The sequence below is a fragment of the Pagrus major genome, chromosome 6, assembly GCF_040436345.1.
Source record: "Pagrus major chromosome 6, Pma_NU_1.0".
NCBI classification, from domain to species: domain Eukaryota; kingdom Metazoa; phylum Chordata; class Actinopteri; order Spariformes; family Sparidae; genus Pagrus; species Pagrus major.
Window position 1 is genome coordinate 3,574,883 of NC_133220.1, and position 18,729 is coordinate 3,593,611.

The following is an 18,729-nucleotide window of genomic DNA, read 5'->3' on the forward strand; positions in this document are numbered from 1 at the left end:
TGCAGTGAACCTGTTGATGAACAGACAACTATCAGTGGATTATTTTGAGACTGAAGGAAACTTAAAAACAGGAGATTTCTCAGGCAAGTTCTGCACATGTAAGAAGCGTCTGTTTTCAGGATTTGTCAGCAAATTTCTGGAGTCATTATCTCCCCCAGTTCAGCTTGACGATGTTTTATATCGAGTGTCGAATGTAAAAAGTTTGACTGCAGTTTTCAAACTGATATTTTCTATATTTAACTAATTTTCTTCACATCTGAGACATAAATTGTTAAAAAATTAAAAGTGTTAAATCTAAATATTAATTGTAAATGTTAAATCTAAATATTACAGGTGACCCATTTAGATGCAACATTTAACTAACAAATCGACACGGGCGTGTGGTCTGATCAGTGCCAGTGGAGGTCACAGCGGAGGAGGGGGGTCACATGGGAGAGTTTGGGTGGATTGAAAACGAGGCGCGCTGCAGTGTTCTGGATACGTTGCAACGGTTTAGTCGCAGAGGCTGGGAGTCCAGCCAAGAGCGAGTTGCAGTAGTCGAGGCGGGAGATGACCAGCCATTGAACCAGGAGTTGCGTCGCTTCCTTTGTGAGGAAAGACTGGATCCTGCCGATGTTGTAGAGGACAAATCTGCAGGATCGGGCCACCGCGGTGATGTTGGGGGTGCAGGATAGTCCGTCGTCGAGGATTACACCCAGGTTCCTCGCAGTCGATGAAGGCGATACCGTGACGTCCTCAACAGTGACTGACAGGTCCAAGTGAGGGCAGTCTTTCCCCGGGTTGAAGAGGGCTTCAGTTTTACTAAGGTTGAGCTTGAGATGATGGGCAGTTGTCCAAGCAGAGATGTCTGCCAGACATTCTGAGATGCGCGTGGCAACATGGGTGTTGGAGGATGGGGGAAAGGAGAGGAACAGCTGGGTGTCGTCAGCATAACAGTGGTAAGAGAATCCATGTGATGCGATTGCAAAGCCTAGTGATCTAGTGTATAGTGAAAACAGAAGCGGTCCTAGTACTGAGCCTTGAGGGACACCAGTTTCCAGGGAGCAGGGTTTGGACAAGGAGCCATTCCACATGACCTGAAAGGTGCGTTCTGTCGGGTATGATGCGAGCCAGGTTGAAGCAGAGTCAGCGATGCCAAGTTTGGCCAAAGTGGAGAGGAGGATTTGGTGGTTGACTTTGTCAAACGCAGAGGATAAGTCGAGGAGGATGAGGACTGACAAGTGGGACAAGGCTCTGGCGGCCCGGAGCGACTCAGTCACTGTGAGGAGGGCCGTCTCAGTGGAGTGAGCAGTCCTGACGCCTGACTGATTAGGGTCAAGGAGGTCGTTTTGCAAAAGGTAGGAGGACAGTTGGTTGTAGACGGCATGTTCCAGGGTTTTAGAGAGAAATGAGAGAAGGGATACAGGTCTGTAGTTTCGGATGTCAGCCGAGTCTAGAGCGGGTTTCTTTAGGAGTGGCTTTACTGTAGCTGTTTTGAAAGGAGCTGGAAAGGAGAGCTGGTAAACCCAACAGTGAGACTCCAAAGGGCAAAACTGCTCTTTACCTCTGCCCACACTGCCCTCAGTTAACACACACCTTCCCACAGTGGGCAGGCATGAGCATGTTCGAACCACTGAGCAGCATTTATGAGAACCATTACAATAAAATAGATACTTTTTTATTGGTTTACTTTCAATCCTTATCTTCTTACAGTGAAACCACGAGGTATTGTATGCAGGAGACGAGTTTCTGGGAATATAGCAGCCTTCTCAAACAGGAACTGACTCACACTCAACCACACACACAAGGTCTATTGACAAGAGCCAGCCATGTGTGCACGCACATACCAGCAAAGTATGTGTGAATTTGTTGGAAATACAATTAAAAGAATAGTTCACTCAAACAAAACAAAAACTCAGTCATCATCTCCTCCCTCATGCTGATGTAAAGTCAGGTGAAGTTTCATAGTCCACAAAACATTTCTGGAGCTTCACAGTAAAACTCTCCTCAACAACTGAAGTAGCTGGAGACTTGTTTTAAAACGGAAAAAAAAAGAAATATAAACTCCATTAAAACTTTGCCGAATTAGCTGTTAGTAGTTCCTGTTTGCAGTGAACCTGTTGATGAACAGACAACTATCAGTGGATTACTTTGATACTGAAGGAAACTTTAAAACAGGAGATTTCTCAGGCAAGTTCTGCACATGTAAGAAGCGTCTGTTTTCAGGATTTGTCAGCAAATTTATGGGGTCATTATCTCCCCCAGTTCAGCTTGATGATGTTTTATATCGAGTGTCCAATGTAAAAAGTTTGACTGCAGTTTTCAAACTGATACTTTCTATATTTAGCTAATTTTCTTCACATCTGGGACATAAATTGTTAAAAAATGTTTATATGTAAAAAAAAAAAAAAGTTAAGCGTTAAATCTAAATGTTAGATTTTGATTTAACATTTAACTTTTTTTCATCAATGTTGAATCTAAATGTTACAGCCAGGTGACCCATTTAGACTAACAAATCCAACAATTATGCCTCAGATTTGAGGAAAATGAGCTAAATGTGAAGAAAATGAGCTAAATATTGAAAATATATCAGTGAGAAAACTGCAATCAAGTTTTTTACATTTGGTTTTATGTCCCAGAAAACCTCTGTTTAGTGTTCGCTCCTTTTTAATACACATAAGTGTTTTTTAATGCAAATGAGTTATTTACTGATGTATTTTATGTTGTGGAACAAAACATACAAATCTCTTGAGCTCATGTGTTAACCACAGACGATGTTTCAGGTATTTAACGAAAAGCCCATTGACTTTGAGAAGAGGGGACGAAACATGCAAAAATGTATCATTATGATTAATAACGAAACTTATTTCTGGGTTTAAAGACTCATTCCTGCAGCACTATGTGGAGGCTGTTTAACAGGGAAGACAACAACTCCCAAGTTCCCACGCTGCTTCACAACACCGTCAAACTAAGTCTTTATCTCATTGGTTAGATTGAGAGATTCCTCGTGGCAGAAGTTAATACTGTGTGTTTAAACTCAGTTCAGTTGAACACACTGACACAAAATGTTGGTAAACCCAACAGTGAGACTCCAAAGGGCAAAACTGCTCTTTACCTCAGTTTACCTCAGTTAACACACACCTTCCCACAGTGGGCAGACGTGAGCATGTTGGAACCACTGAGCAGCATTTATGAGTTTAATTACAAGATAATAGATCCTTTTTTATTGTTTTACTGTCAATCCTTATCTTCTTGCAGTGAAACCACAAGGGCATGTTTGCAGGGGATCGGTTTCTGGGAATATAGCAGCCTTCTCAAACAGGAACTCACACACACACACACACACACACTCACTCACACACACACACACACACACACACACACGGCCTATTGCCAAGAGCCGGCCCTGTGTGCATGCACATACCAGCAATGACACAGCCCCAACCAGCTGAGCCACCAGGGCATAGTTCATAATTCATAATTCACCTTTTTATTAAGCAGGAGTCAAAACTTTTCACAGTGCCCTTAGTCAAAAACTCAGATCTGTGCCAAACAGGAAATATCAGGAAAGCAAAGTTCAATAGTAGAGTGCAGCACACACACACACACACACCCACACACAGGATCTAATTTCACTGAGGTTCCTTTCAGCTTTTCATTTAAAAATCCAAACAAACACATTCAGACACCTCACCCACATTTTCCTCGGAAATATGAGTCACGTAATCGCTGATGTGTTGCAACAGTCAGGTCTGAGGAGAAAGAAAACAGTGACTTCAGGTGCAGGTTAGAGCTGGAGCCTCTCACCATCACAACCCCTCCTCTGCAGCCTGAATGCAGCCGGATCTTATCACCTCCAGGTAAACGAGCCAAATCTTATCACCTCCAGGTAAATGAGCCAAATCTTATCACCTCCAGGTAAACGAGCCAAATCTTATCACCTCCAGGTAAATGAGCCAAATCTTATCACCTCCAGGTAAACGAGCCAAATCTTATCACCTCCAGGTAAATGAGCCAAATCTTATCACCTCCAGGTAAACGAGCCAAATCTTAACACCTCCAGGTAAATGAGCCAAATCTTAACACCTCCAGGTAAATGAGCCAAATCTTACCACCTCCAGGTAAACAAGGTGCGACAGTTCAGGTAAAGAGGGAACAGCTGACACACCGTACAAGACAAAACAATTACAATTATGTACACACATGGAAGCATAAAGGTAAAACTCAAAACAGTCAAATAAATGAAATCATTTTCAAAATGTAGAACCACAACAATAAACTTTTGTTAACTCTGGTAAACATAACAATGTCATACAGAAAGTTCACCCTTTTCTACCAACAGACACAGTTTTGTCACTGGTCTCTCAATAATATTCGTCTTTATTTGAATTTGAACAGATCTGATGATGCCTGATTTGTCAGGGAAAGTTTTGATTACTTTCCCAATCATCCAGGAATTTCTGGTGGCAGTGGCATCCGAGATCAAAATAATGTTCCCTGTTGCAAGATTACATTTTGGTTCGCTCCACTTTTTTTTTCCCTTTATCTTTTTTTTTCTTGTTTTCTTTTTCTCCACTTCTTGGTTTCTGAATGGCAGCTACAAACCGTAATGTCCATCTTGCAACTTCACAGATTGCTCCATAATTTCAATGAACTTTGCCTCCTCTCTTCATATTTCTTCTTGGTCCTCATCAACTCTCTCATTGAAATCATGTTCCTACTGCTTCTTCAACAGCTGCTCAAGTGACTTGACAGTTATTCTGTTTAAAGTGGCAAAATGACAGCAGTCATCATCAAGGTCGCCTTTCCAGTCCTCACATGTGCCACTAACAACCCACCCCAACAGGGTTTTAACAGCAAAGGGTCCCTCGCCTTGGCTGTTGACTTCCCACGGTTCCAGCAACTTTGAAGCATTCATACCAATTATGCTCTCGTAAATCTCTATATGACGGAGCTTCACACACTCCTCAACACCCTGACTGGTTCATCACAACCTGTTTCTGCTCCTCAGCCTGAAGCTGCGGCACTTCCGGTACTAATATTTCAGAATAAAAGCGCCATCACCAGGCCTGCAGCTGCCATCGCATTTTGTCTGGGTGTTGGCCACTGAGAGGAGGGAAGTAACGAAGTACAAATACTTTGTTACTGTACTTGAGTAGATTTTTCAGGTGTCTGTACTTCACTGAGGTATTTATTGTTCTGACAACTTTTGACTGACACAAATATCTGCAGGTGAATTTCGGTAATCTGGGACATTATTTGAACCCTTTCTGTGATCTCACCGCCATGACGTCATGAGACAGGTCAGAGTCTGCAGTCAGCTGAGGACAGGAACAATCCCTGTCAGTAGTTTTCACACTGTGACACACACACAGCTGTCTCTCTGTAATAATCTACTAAAGGTCCTTTGAGATGAGCAGTGAAACTTCGATCTGTTGAAGTCTTCTGAGAGCAGCCTTTGTCTGTCAGAGTATTTCATCAGCCAGAGTTATTCAGTCAGTTCTGTTTCAGCTAACATCACCCTTCTTCTCCAGAAGAGAGCTGTGTGAGGCACAAACACCAAACACACACTCAGACACACACATCTGCAGCAGCAATGATGCCACAACAACACACATCACAATCAGTTCTCCATAAAAGTGTAAAACAGCCTCACTGAGTGTGTTTGTCCTCCTGAGATTCATGTCATCATTCAACCTGACACACAAACAGAAGGAGCTCAAAACACTTCAGTCAAACAGCAGCAGGTGGCGCTAACGTCTCTGACAGATTTCACTTCCTGTGGCTGCTTGATGAAACAACACACCTGGTGCAGGTGCATGAACAGTTATGGTCGGTTTGCAGAATCAGACCCATAAATTAAAATCTCTTTTATTTCTTTGATCACAGTTTGAACACAGAAACATCAGAAACAGTCACAACACACAGTTTTGACATTTTTCATGTTTTATTCAAACGTTTGCATAGAAATGATGAAGCGCTGCCTGAAGTGACATGAAACACTACAAGTGCATCATCAGTCAACAACAGAAACATACATGAACTCTGAGAGCCACAATTCAGATATCAGACACCAACAGTAAACACTCAGTGTCCAGTTTATTAGGGACACCCGGCTCAAACTAAAATAAGAATAATAAAAACAGCTGCCAGAATAAGACACAACAGTTCAACAGCTGCACAAACTGCAGCCTGCAAACTGATCATGAAGTCGAATCTTTGAACAACAAACTGAACATTGAACCTTCATGAAGGAGGATTTACTGCACGACTGTTGTATCAGACTGCATCAGCTTCAGCTCGCTGTACCTAATAAACTGGACAGAGTGTAGAGTTCAGTGTGTAACTGGACCTGACAGACTCTGGATCAGAACCTTAACAAATACAAAGAAGCATTAAAATATAAAAATAAAATAAGCCTTCATAGAAAATAAAATACTCCCATGGTAAATCATAATTATGAGATAAAAGACAAAATTATGTGAGAAAAACTGAAAAAAAATTTTTATCTAACAATTATGATTTTTTAATGCATTATGTTGATTTATTTTACTTCATTTTCTTATAATTTTGACTTTTGGTCCCATAATTTTGAGGTTTTATGTCTTAATCTTTACTTCATTCATCTCATTATTATGATTTAACATGGGAATATTTTTTCTGGCCTTCCATAAGTCCCAAGTAATGACAATAACACAAATATAAAATATAAAAGTCACATTATATTTACTTGTAGCTACAAAGTGTTCACACTGACTGACAGTGTTAACAGCAGCTTTAGTTCAGTGAAGTCTGATGGTTTTAAAGCACATGTGGAGCTCAGTCAGGAGCTTTAAGCGCTACAAGCAGTCTGATAATATTTGGTCAATAGACGGCATTTATACAGCACTGCTGCCCTCATTCATCCATTCACTCACTCACTCACTCACTCACTCACTCACTCACTCACTCACTCACTCACTCACTCACCGATGGCAGTGAGCTACCATACAAGGTGCTGGTCTGACCATCGGGAGCAGTTTGGGCTTCAGCCTGTTGCTCGAGGACACTTGGACATGTGGACGGGAGGAGCCGGGGATCGAACCACCGACGTGTGACGGCACTTTTTTGGTCCGAGCCCCTCGGCTCTGAACACGTATATAAAACTTGGACAGCCTTGTTCTGGTTTCATTAAGTCCCTAATGACAGGATTCTGGGTCCTACACTTGACTTGGACACTATTTGTGACTGAGTGCTGTGAGATAAAGTTGAGGACTGTATATGTGTATATCTTGTATATTAATTGTGAGTTTGCTCTGTAGATCATCGAGCAGACATGCTGTTATAATACTCTCCTCAATACTTCTGATAAGGTTCAGATTGTGAGGTCAGAGTATAAAAACAGTTGGTTTAGTTCAGGGACAGATTGAGGTCGTGTTAATGAGAAACATGCACATCGACAAACAGCCTTCATTTATTTATTTTTTATCTTGCTTCCATCTCAACTATCTGCCTCAACACAACCTCAACCTGAAATTAATTTAAACTTTAAAACCAAGTTTTAATCCTCAAACTGCCTGAAATAAGAGAAGACCAGATAAAATGTCTTCACCATCATCCAGCATGGTGGAAACACACACAGCAGAAAACTTCACAGCACATGTAGAGCTGGTTACTCTTATGGATCAGTTGGATCCAGTGGTCAATGGTGTTGCTGAACTGAGTTGAGACCGTAGTTGTCTTATCTCCTCATCTGCAGGAAAGAAAACAAAGTTATATTCAAGAAAATCACAAATGTAAATACCAACAAGATGATTAATGTCTGAGAAAATAAGAAAACTGCCAAGACTCTAAACATGAGATAAATGTAAAGAATGAGTTGTGTTGTCGCTCATCATGAATATTAATTGATACATAATTTAAACTTACCTTTCTGATGATCTTTTCTGAGATGCCTGATGTAAAGCCCACTGACAACAACAGCAACAACACCAACAACAACTAAAAGGAGGCTGAGAACCACAATAGTAATGATCCATCCAGCAGACGACCCTGAAACAGATACAAAGTGAGTGCATCAGTCAGAAGGTCAGTGCAGATGATAAACAGCAGACTGGACCTCACAGCTCACACAGAACAACTAAAGGTGAGTCTGCTCCTGAAATCTGAACTTGTTTCACATGAAAACTCCACTGGGATGAATGTGAGCAGGAACAGTGATGTGAGCTCTGATCTCAGGTCCAGTTTCCTCCTGCTGGGCTCCACAGCTCAGAGGCTGCTTCTGGTTCTGGTCCCAGCAGTGAAGAAATAAATGGACTTAGTTACAGTCCATCACTTTGATCTGACAGTAAAAACACAGGATCATCTGATAAAATATAAAACTTCTTCACAATACTTTTACTGATACTTTTACACTTTTACTCAAGTGGACTTTTACTTGTAACAGAGTATTTTTACTTTGTGTTTCTGCTACTTTCACTTCAGTAAAGTATCCGAGTACTTCTTCCACCACTGACTACTGTCCAGAAACATGAAGGTTAAAATCACTGTGAGCTTCTTGGTGCTGGTCGGCTCCACAGTTATTGGGCCTGATGGGAGCAGATCAACACACAGTCTGTAGATTATTGAAGTTGAGTCTCAGTAGAAGACTGAAGTTTTCACTCAGTTTGAAACATTTTTAACATTTTTAAAATCTGATGAGGATCCTTTAGATCTGATTAATAAAAAGTGTGACTTTATGTAATGAGAGGGACTTTTTACAGTGTAAAATGAGCCTGGTGCTGCCCTCTAGTGGACAAACTGTGTCATGAAGACTCTGATTCTCAGTCACAGTCAAACATCAGTAAATGTTGGAGGTGCTGAACATTTCTTCACTCCTGGTTTCAGGCTCAGACAGAAGAGGAAGACTCCTGCTCAGATGTATAAACCACAGTGTCACAGTTCATCTCATGTTTTCATCTTATTGTCACTTTAAGTCAAAACTTAATGCTGGATTTTAAGTTAATTCATCTTGTAATTAACCAACTCTGCTGCAGTTAATGAATAAAGTACCAGGAAGCTGTTTGTCATGTTGGACCTTCACTGCAACACAACGGTTATAATTACAAGTTTACATCGTCCAGTAAAAACTGCAGCTCCACAGCCTTTATGTTCAGTGTCATGAAGAAGTATCTGACTCCTTCCTGATTTATTCCATGTTTGTATATTTGTCACATTTAATTGTTTCAGATGTTCAAACAGAATCAAATATGAGGCAGAGACAACCTGAGTTAACACAAAATACAGTTTCTAAATGATCAATTTAATTATTGAAGGTAAAAACCAGGACGACAAAGTCTTTTTTAAATCATTGAACACTAAGAATGATGTCACCATTAAGAGGCACATGGGTTTCAGCATGAATGAAGGTTTTCAGGCCCTAAATCACACCCTGCTTCTTCATCTATTTTACTGTCACTGGGACCATAACTGACTAAATGAACATCATGTTGAGTTGAAGAAGACTTGAAACTAGAGACTGAGGCCATGAACTCATCAGGAGACTGTTTACTGAGGGAATAAATCAGGTGAGAAGCAGCTTCCACACAATCACACCTCTTTCTGAACCCAGTGGAGTCGCCCCCTGCTGGTCGGTAGAAAGACTGCAGGTTTAAGGCACTTTCACACCTGAAGGCTTCGACTATATTTTATACAGTCGATGATCGCGACTGTTTTAAGTTTAAAAAGCTTTAAGTTGATAAAAAAAAATCAAGACTCACTAAAAAATGATCTTGAATTGACATCACATGAGATTTGTTGTCTGATATATTTTTTATTTCACTAAAGTCAGAGAAAAAATGTGTTTTAAAATATGAAACATTAAGTGTTTAAAAGCTTTTGTTTGAGTCTCTGACAACAACTCAGATTAACAAACATTCAGAGACAGACGGGTACAAGTACTCAAGTACTGAGCTTATAATTGTGCTCTAATTTATGCAACTTTATACTTCTACTTCACTATATTTCAGAGGTAATATTGTACTATTTACTCCACTACATTAATCAGACAGATAAAGTTACTAGTTACTTTGATCTAGACTCATAAAATATAATTACATGTAGAGGTAAAGTTTGCTCCTAGTTTTCAGTCTGAGTTCAGTTTGTAGTTGAGAAATAAAATAATAAAGTCATCAGTGAGTAAACTCTTCTCTTCCTGTCTGAGTGTCTTCATGGTGTTTGTTGTGTGATTCATGTGTAACTCGGCTGCTGTAACGCTGCAGTTTGTCATTGGGATTAATAAAGTCTCTCTCTAATCTCTCTAATCTAAACAGAGCTCACAGTGACGCCTCTCTGACGGCTTCACTCTGCTGTTGCTGTGCTTTCTGTCTCCAGGGCTGCAGACCTGTTGGGAGCTTCATCAGCAGCAGGGGACACACCTGGGCCTGATGTGCTCCATGTATAGAAATCCTTCAGAACATCTGCTCACACATCTTTGTGTCGGGGCTTTTGGTTTCCTTTGGTTTGTTTTTACAGCTCAACATCCACACAGCACATCTTCACTCATCCACTGCTGCACTACTGACTGCACTCACTCCTCCAGCTGTTTGTGAAACAACACGACTAGAACAGAATCTCACCTGGTTCTGGAGCTGCACCTGTGAAGATAACAAGACATGTAGTGAGACATCAGTTATAAAGAACAATTACAGGATTATAAATGAAACGTGGTGATGTTTCCTGTTCAACACTTCTCTGCTTGTACATGAGGATTACAGTGTGTTTAAGAAGGAGAGAAACATGAAGAACAGAGAAACAGGAACCTTAATTACACCTCGTTACATTGTTAGACAGAACAAGACAAGTAAAACTTCTCTAACTTCTCTTTTTTCATCAACTAAAACACTTTTTCTGACTCACATCATGACAGAAACACATCAACAGTGAAGACTTTACAGCAGCTCCTGAACTTTTACACATTTGTTGCGCTTAAAAAAACATTAAAGGACGTCATGTGAACTTTGTTGTCTATTTACATTAAAGTAATAAAGAAAATGTGTTATGAAATGTGAAACACAGGGTCATTAAAAGCTTGTCCCCTTCTGTTAACAGGGCTCGGGTGTGGCCACTTTAATAGGAACACCTGTACAATCTAAAGCAGGGCTGAGCAACATATACAATATATACTGTTGTCATGATGTGAGACTATATATTGTCTTAGATATTTGATATTCTCACATGGTGATATATCATAACTGTTGTCTGTTCCTGGTTTTAAAGGCTCATTACAGTAAAGTGACGTCATGTTCTGAACTCACCAGACTGTTCGACTTGTTCTGATACTTTCTTTACCCACTGACTCATTATATCCACATTAATGATGATTATTGATCAGAAATCTCATCGTGTTAATGTTTTGTGAAAGTAACAATCGTCATCCCTACAATATTATCACAGTAGGGCCTGTTTGGTCAAACATATTGAGATATTTGATTTTGTGGCCCCGTTCTAACATTTATGAAGTGCTTTTGAGAAAATTTCAATATATTGAGTTACATATCGTATATCAGGATGTGGCATAAAAATATTGTGATATAATTTTAAGGCCGTACCTCGCAGCTCTAATCTAAAACAAGCCAACACAACTGTTCTGTAACTTCAATAATCTTTAATTCTAGCAATATTATATAATCATAATGTTTAATGAATATTTAGTCAGAGTGAGTTAAAATGTGTGCTGATGTTTAATGACTCATGTTGTTATTATCACTCATCATAACTCATCATTTCAGATCGGTGTCATCATGTGTGAGACTCAGTTTGTGTGCTGTGATTCATTTTAGTCTGGCGATGCAGAAATCTTTGTTCAATAACCACCTGTATGCACATTTAACTTGTCCAGGTGTGAACTCACAAACAGTCGGTGTAAAGGATTTAAACAGTCAGCAGGCAGAAGAGGCAGCCTGTGCAGCTTCACTACAGGCCTGGTTTGTGGAAACTGTCTCTCAACTGGAAAGGAGCCACAAACTTCACAGAAAAGGAGGCTCAGAGTTCAGGACCACTTTCAGTCTGAGCTCCTCAGTGGACCTGAGCTGGTACCAACATCATTCTTTCATGTCACTGAGACAAAGATTTAGTGATGAAGATCCTGTGGCATCAGAACCAGAAGCAGCACCAGTGTGACTTGAGGAGACAGAGCTCAAATGTGTTTCAGGACTAAGAGTTTCTCTCTCAGTGAACACAGTTTCTCTGATTAATGAACTAAATGAACACATGAATCAAGTGTATGTGCTCATATTGTAGTCATGTATCATCACAGTTGTACGTAGTCATATCCAACATAAAGAAAATAATGAATGATGTAAATGATCCTTAAAGGTGAATTCAGACTGAACACAAAAGTTGATTTTATTCCAGTTAATTTAACAGCTGGAGAGTTTTTACAGTGAATGTTTCAGCAGCACAAACATGAACTCCACTTCTTCTTCTTATTTCCATCCAGAACACTTTTATCTGCTTTTTCTATTTTAAGTCTCAGAGTTCCTTCAGTTTGAAACATTTTCAACATCAACAGACTTTGAGCTGATTACCTGTGTGTTCAGTCTGAACTCATTATAGGATAATTAAAATAGTTTGAAGACTAAAATACCACTGACCTGTCAAGCGCACAGCGGTCACAGAAGCAATCCTATGGCTGATTGTCTCCTGCGTAGCTACACAGCGATAGTTGTCGGTCTTGGTCACAGTAATGTTGACAGTGATGTATGAACGACCTCCTCTTTCTGAGACCTTTGGCTTCTCAGCATTAAGAGTGTTGTCATCACTGTCCTTCCACTCTACTGTAGGAAGTGGATCACCATGAGCTTCACACTGCAGAAGAGACCAGTCATTTGTTACAACAAGTGTTGTGACAAACGGCCTTGGAGCTGCACCTGTGAACAAATAAGAGGTGTTAAAGGACAATTATAGTGTAATGTGGGATATTTTTTCCATCTATACTCTGCTTGTATATCAATTTAAAGTGTGAAGAGAAAAACACAAAGGAACAGAAACATAGAAAAGCACAATATCAGCCTCATTAACATAGTTCAGCACTATTTTAAAAATGTTTAACTTCCTCCAGTTTGAGGCAGATTCTGACTCATATCATGGCAGATGCACATATACAGTGAATTTCTGCTATATTTGATGAACTACAATTTAAAAATGATAGACTGAATCTTCAAAGTTAACACACCTGATGTGTCATCAGGACTGAATCGTGTTGGTTAGAAAACATGTAATTATTTGGCCTGAATGCAAATTAATCCTAAAATTAGTTGAAATTCTGCTCAGTAGCAAAGAGAAGGCTGTGAAAGATTAAACTGCTGTGTTTTTATTTATTTGTATAGTTTAATTCTTTCAAAAGAGGGTGGATAAATATTAGAAACACCTCTCAGTATCTCAACACACTACACAGACAATGCAGTTTAAAAGAAACACAAAAAACAGTCTCCAAACTGACAGTAAGACTGAATCAACATCTCTAAACAGTTTCAACACAATCTGATCATTAAAACATGAAGATTAATTCCTGGTCTGTTTAATGAGACTGGTGAGTTTTATCTGTGTTACCTGATAAACTGGAATATTGAGTGTTTATAACTTTGAATGTGTTTTTGTCACTGAGATGATCAAAGCACAATATTTACAGTTTCTATTGACTGTCATTATAAATATAATATAAAGGCAGTTTTTAGTGTAAATCTTTAACACTGACACAAACTGAACAGATGTTGTTGTCTCCAGATGTGTAACACAGCAGAATGACACACAGAGGTTCAGCTCAACAGATGTGAGTGTGTTGAATGATACTGAGGCCTGTGGAGCTGATGACAGCCATTTTCTATCAATGAGAGCTGGAGAGTGACGTCATCAGAATCAGGACTCACCTGGGATGTTTTCACCTGTTCTGACTCTTAATGTTATAAGGTGCGGAGGATGCACGCGACCCGATATTTACGTGTAAAATTAATAAACAAACATAAAACATATTTTCATGTTGACGACAGAAGTCAACACACACATATTACACCTCATCTGAAAGCTGACATGTTCGTTTTTATCAACACATTTAGGAACCTAAAATAAAGATTTACGACATCACAACAGCAGCGTCTCACTTTACGGCAGTAAACAGTTAGCTGCTTACTAGCTAGCCTGTGTAGCCGCAGTTAAAATGTGTTTATAGGTGTAAAAACAGACATTTATAGACGAACAGCGGCTCGTTTTAAAGACAAAAGTCCACCCGTTAAATCCAGCGCGTTTAAACGGAAGCGGAAGTTAAAACCACCACAATAAAAGTCGATTGCGTCCCTCGTTTATTTTTAGCGCCGCTCGTCAAACTTTCCAAACAACTTCATTTTAATCAATTTAAAGTATCGACAACAGATTTGACCAATGATGTTCAGTATCTCTGAAATCAGTAAACGCCCCGGAACAAAACCAACCAATCAGCATCTTTCTACGACCTAAAGGGACGAACCTAACGGGCTTTTAACTCCATCAGCCAATCACAGGACAGCATCTTTACGCGAGCGTCACATGTGTGTTATTGACAGCTGCTCTCATCCAATGGTAAGTCAGCACCGTGAAAACACTCTGAGTCAGCAGCCAATTAAATTACCTGTGTGACCATATATGGAAGTGACGGTTGTCGGACTTCCTGTGGTCGCGGGACACCCACATAACAGAGAAACTTTATTGATCTGTTTAAGGAGACATGATTCAATGATAATAAATATGTAAATCTTTATTTAAACACTCACAACATCTTTTTATCGTCAACTTTAACACTGAGGGACATTTTCCAGCATCTTAAAGGGATTTATTATCATCATTTGGTAACTTTGGAGAAGTTTTAGAGAGCTCTGTGGACATCTGCTGGAGATAATCTGTACTGCACTTTCTAAAATATCTCAGAGCCTCTTCTGTCTGTCAGCCTAAAATTTGGTTCAGACATTTTAGACAAGTTGAGGGAGAGATCCTGTGAATTTCAGCCTGATGGCCCAGATTATAACTTATTCATTTAATTTAAAAAATCAAATGAAACAAACAAACAAAATAAAACTTTAACTTTTTCTCTGTTTAATCATTTACCAGTTCAACTCTCTCTGAGCTTTAAATAAGATCAACACAGCTGATAAACCTCAGAGTGTTTGCTTTACAGTGATGTAGTGGACATGTATCAGCTCCTCATGGTCTTTGTATTATACAGTTTAAAATGAGTAAATATTAAGAGGCAGAGACGCACAAAATCAAAATAAACCCCAAGAGGTTAAGACTTGACCTGAAAGGAAAAACAAACACATGTTAGATTGTTTTGAAACAGACAGGTAATACTGTGTAAAAGTCATATTTCATCTACTATAGACGGCTGAAATTTCATTGTACAGAGAGACATAATCTGCAGCGTGTCTCTGATATCAGGCATGTTTGATACAGAGGTCATCTCTCCAGATGTGGCTGCAGCTCTGTGGGCTCGAGGCCCTGCCAGATGTGTATTCTGACCACAACAAAAGTCCATCTGGGACTCTTGAACCAGTCGCAGCAGTAAATGAGCGGACATCTTTAACTGTTTAATGAAAGCACTCACCAACAACAAGCTCAATGTTGAATGTTTGTCTCGGCTGAAGAAGTGGAAAAATGCAGCTGTAGGTCCCGCTGTCGGCCATCTTTGTTTTTGTAATCTTTATGGAGGCGTTGCCGTTCTTCAGTTGATCTTGAAAATGTGAGATTCGACCTTTGAACTGCTGATCTTGATTTGTGTGGCCTTCTGAACTATGGAAGAACACCTCCTGCTGACCATCTTTCTTCCAGTCAAAGGCCTGTCCTGTGATGTCCTTGGTGCTGAGGGAACAGGGTAAAACAGCATCATCATCTTCTTTCACGACCACTTTGACACCTGGAAGATAAAAACATGTGTTACTCAGTATGTTAACATGCAGAGTCATCAGGAAACAAAGTCAGATAACAACTTTACACACCACAACAAAAACTCACACACCTGTTTCCTCTAACATAATAGTTTTGGTTGTGACATATTTTAAGTATATTTAAGCTGTACAGTATAGTTTATTAAGTTTTTGTTATTGAGCCTTGTGTTCGAATTTTACAAAATGTATTCAGCTGGAAACTCTTCAGCTTTATAACACCAGGAGAAGTTGTAGTTTTATTCATATCAGATCTTGATTTATTGGACTGGATTCAAAGACACAACTAACCACCAAACTATCCTGTTCCTCAGCTGCAACACACAGGTTGTTTTTTACTTTGTAATTCAAATATGTTCACTGTACTTTCTAAGGACATCAAATTAAAGCTTCACATGTCAGAGGAATTATGTTTTTTAAACAGAATTATGTTCACTGACGTTTCTCTGATTTATTATTGGAGAAATCTGAAAGTCTTCAGCTAAGCTAACAGCTCTGTGAGGCTAACATGCTAACTAGCGCCGGGCTACATCTCAGTTTTATATTGTTATTGTGATATGAGACTAAACTGTATATCATCAGATGATGATGTCATTATATCATGATATGTCATAAGAGCTTTTAAAGGCTGTATTACAGTAAAGTGATGTAGTTTTCTGAACTCACCAGACTTTTCTGTTTGTTCTAATACTTTAGTCATTATATCCACTTTACTGGTGATTATTGATCAGAAATCTCATTGTGTTCATATTTTGTCCAAGTATCAATGGTCATCCCTACAATATTGTCACAATACTGATATCACAGTAGGGCCTATTTGGTCAAAAATATTGTGATATTTGATTTTGTGGCCCCGTCCTAACATTTATGAAGCACTTTTGAGAAGATTTAAAATATCCAGTTACATTTCGTATATCAGGATGTGGCAGAAAAATATCATGATATAATTTTCAGGCCGTACCTCGCAGCTCTAATCTAAAACAATCCAACACAACTGTTCTGACTTTAACTTCACTTTTATGATGAATAAATGTTCAGTTTCTGTCGACACTGTCATCGAGGTGTTAATGAAATAAAATCTTTATCACTGAGCTCGTAGTTAGTGACGTGTTGAACTGGACTGTATTATATTCAGACGTGTTTCTAATATTCTGACCCGTCATGTTTGTAAACAGGGAGGACAAAAAAACAGAAACACCTCTCAGTGTGATGTAGTTCAGTACAACACCACCTTTAACTGTGACCTCAGTAATAAACACACTTTCATTTACACATTTCAGACAAAGTCGACACAAACTGAACATTATAAAGTTCATAAAAACAGAATTAGTGGCAGAGCTGCTGTATTAAATTACAATATATACATAAACATATTTATACTACTGTACATACTGTATATATGTGATCTATAGTGTGAACACTGTGTTCATATCAAACCTCCAGCTGTTTATTCTCTATATAACGTCTCACTGACGTTACTTTGCTCTGATACCTGCATTGTATATTTTGCCTTCCGTGCTGCTGCACGTGTTCACACTGTTTATATCTTAGTGTCTTCATCCCTCACAGTTTATTCTCTTTATTACACCTGAACATACTGTATGTACACAATCTGCTCACAGCTGCTTTTTACACCTCTGGTTGGACGTTAAACTGAATTTCTTTGTCTCTTTGTTAATTTACTCAGTGTAAATAAAGATGTATTGAATCTGATCTCATTAATAGATTGTACAGGTGAACCTAATAAAGTGTCCACTGAGTGGGTCCGTACTCTGCTTGTATATACAGTTTAAATTGTGAGGATAAAAAAAACAGAGGAACAAAGAAATAGAAAAGCACCAATAAACCTCCAGCACTGTTTGACAGGATGAAAGTTCAAACATTTTTAACTTCTTCCAGTTTGAGGCAGATTCTGACTGAAGGAAAGACTGGATGGTCAAAGGTAACACACCTGATGTGTTATCGGGACTGAACTGTGTTACTAAGAAATATTTTAATCAGCTCAATCAATTCTTTCAAATTAGGGTGGACTTAATATTAGAAACACCTCTCAGTATCCCAACACACTACACCGACAATGCAATTTAAAACTAACACAAACTACAGACTCCAAACTGACAATAACACTGAATCAACATCTCTCCAGATGTGGCTGCAGCTCTGTGGGCTCGAGGCCCTGCCAGATGTGTATTCTGACCACAACAAAAGTCCATCTGGGACTCTTGAACCAGTCGCAGCAGTAAATGAGCGGACATCTTTAACTGTTTAATGAAAGCACTCACCAACAACAACAAGCTCAATGTAGAATGTTTGTTTCGGCTGAAGACGTGGAAAATCGCAGCTGTAGGTCCCGCTGTCGGCCATCTTTGTTTTTGTGATCTTTATGGAGGCGTCGCCGTTCTTCAGTTGTTCTTGAAAATGTGAGACTCGACCTCTGAACTGCTCATCTTGACTTGTGGAGATGCCTGAATTATAAAAGAAAACCTCCTGCCGTCTTTCATCTTTCTTCCATTCAAAGGTCTTTGCTGTGATGTCCTTGTTGCTGAGGGAACAGGGTAAAACAGCATCACTGCCTTCTTTCACGTCCACTTTGACACCTGGAAGATAAAAACATGTGTTACTCAGTATGTTAACATGCAGAGTCATCAGGAAACAAAGTCAGATAACAACTTTACACACCACAACAATAACTCAACACCTGTTTCCTCTAACATAATAGTTTTGGTTGTGTCGTGCTTGTACTGACATATTTTAAGTATATTTAAGCTACACTTCACTCGCATTTGCCCCTAAAAAATGTATGTGCGAACCGTTAAAATGACTT

The 18,729-nt window shown here is 39.3% G+C and overlaps 1 protein-coding gene and 1 long non-coding RNA gene across 2 annotated transcripts in view; both read right to left on the reverse strand.

Moving 5' to 3' along the window:
• The window catches only part of LOC140997852 (butyrophilin-like protein 1), a 158,962-nt gene that overhangs the window by 45,520 nt on the left and 94,713 nt on the right, over positions 1–18,729 (reverse strand). Inside the window, exons 3-4 of the mRNA XM_073467908.1 lie at positions 18,188–18,209; positions 12,591–12,866 (exon numbers count right to left, since the gene is read on the reverse strand). Coding sequence (XP_073324009.1) covers positions 12,591–12,866; positions 18,188–18,209 — 298 coding nt within the window. The remainder of the gene's footprint in view (positions 1–12,590; positions 12,867–18,187; positions 18,210–18,729) is intronic.
• On the reverse strand, positions 14,700–15,635 carry LOC140997884 (uncharacterized). The gene is made up of 2 exons (XR_012179408.1): positions 15,569–15,635; positions 14,700–15,262 (listed from the first exon to the last, which is right to left on the reverse strand). It is a non-coding gene; the product is annotated as an uncharacterized lncRNA (long non-coding RNA).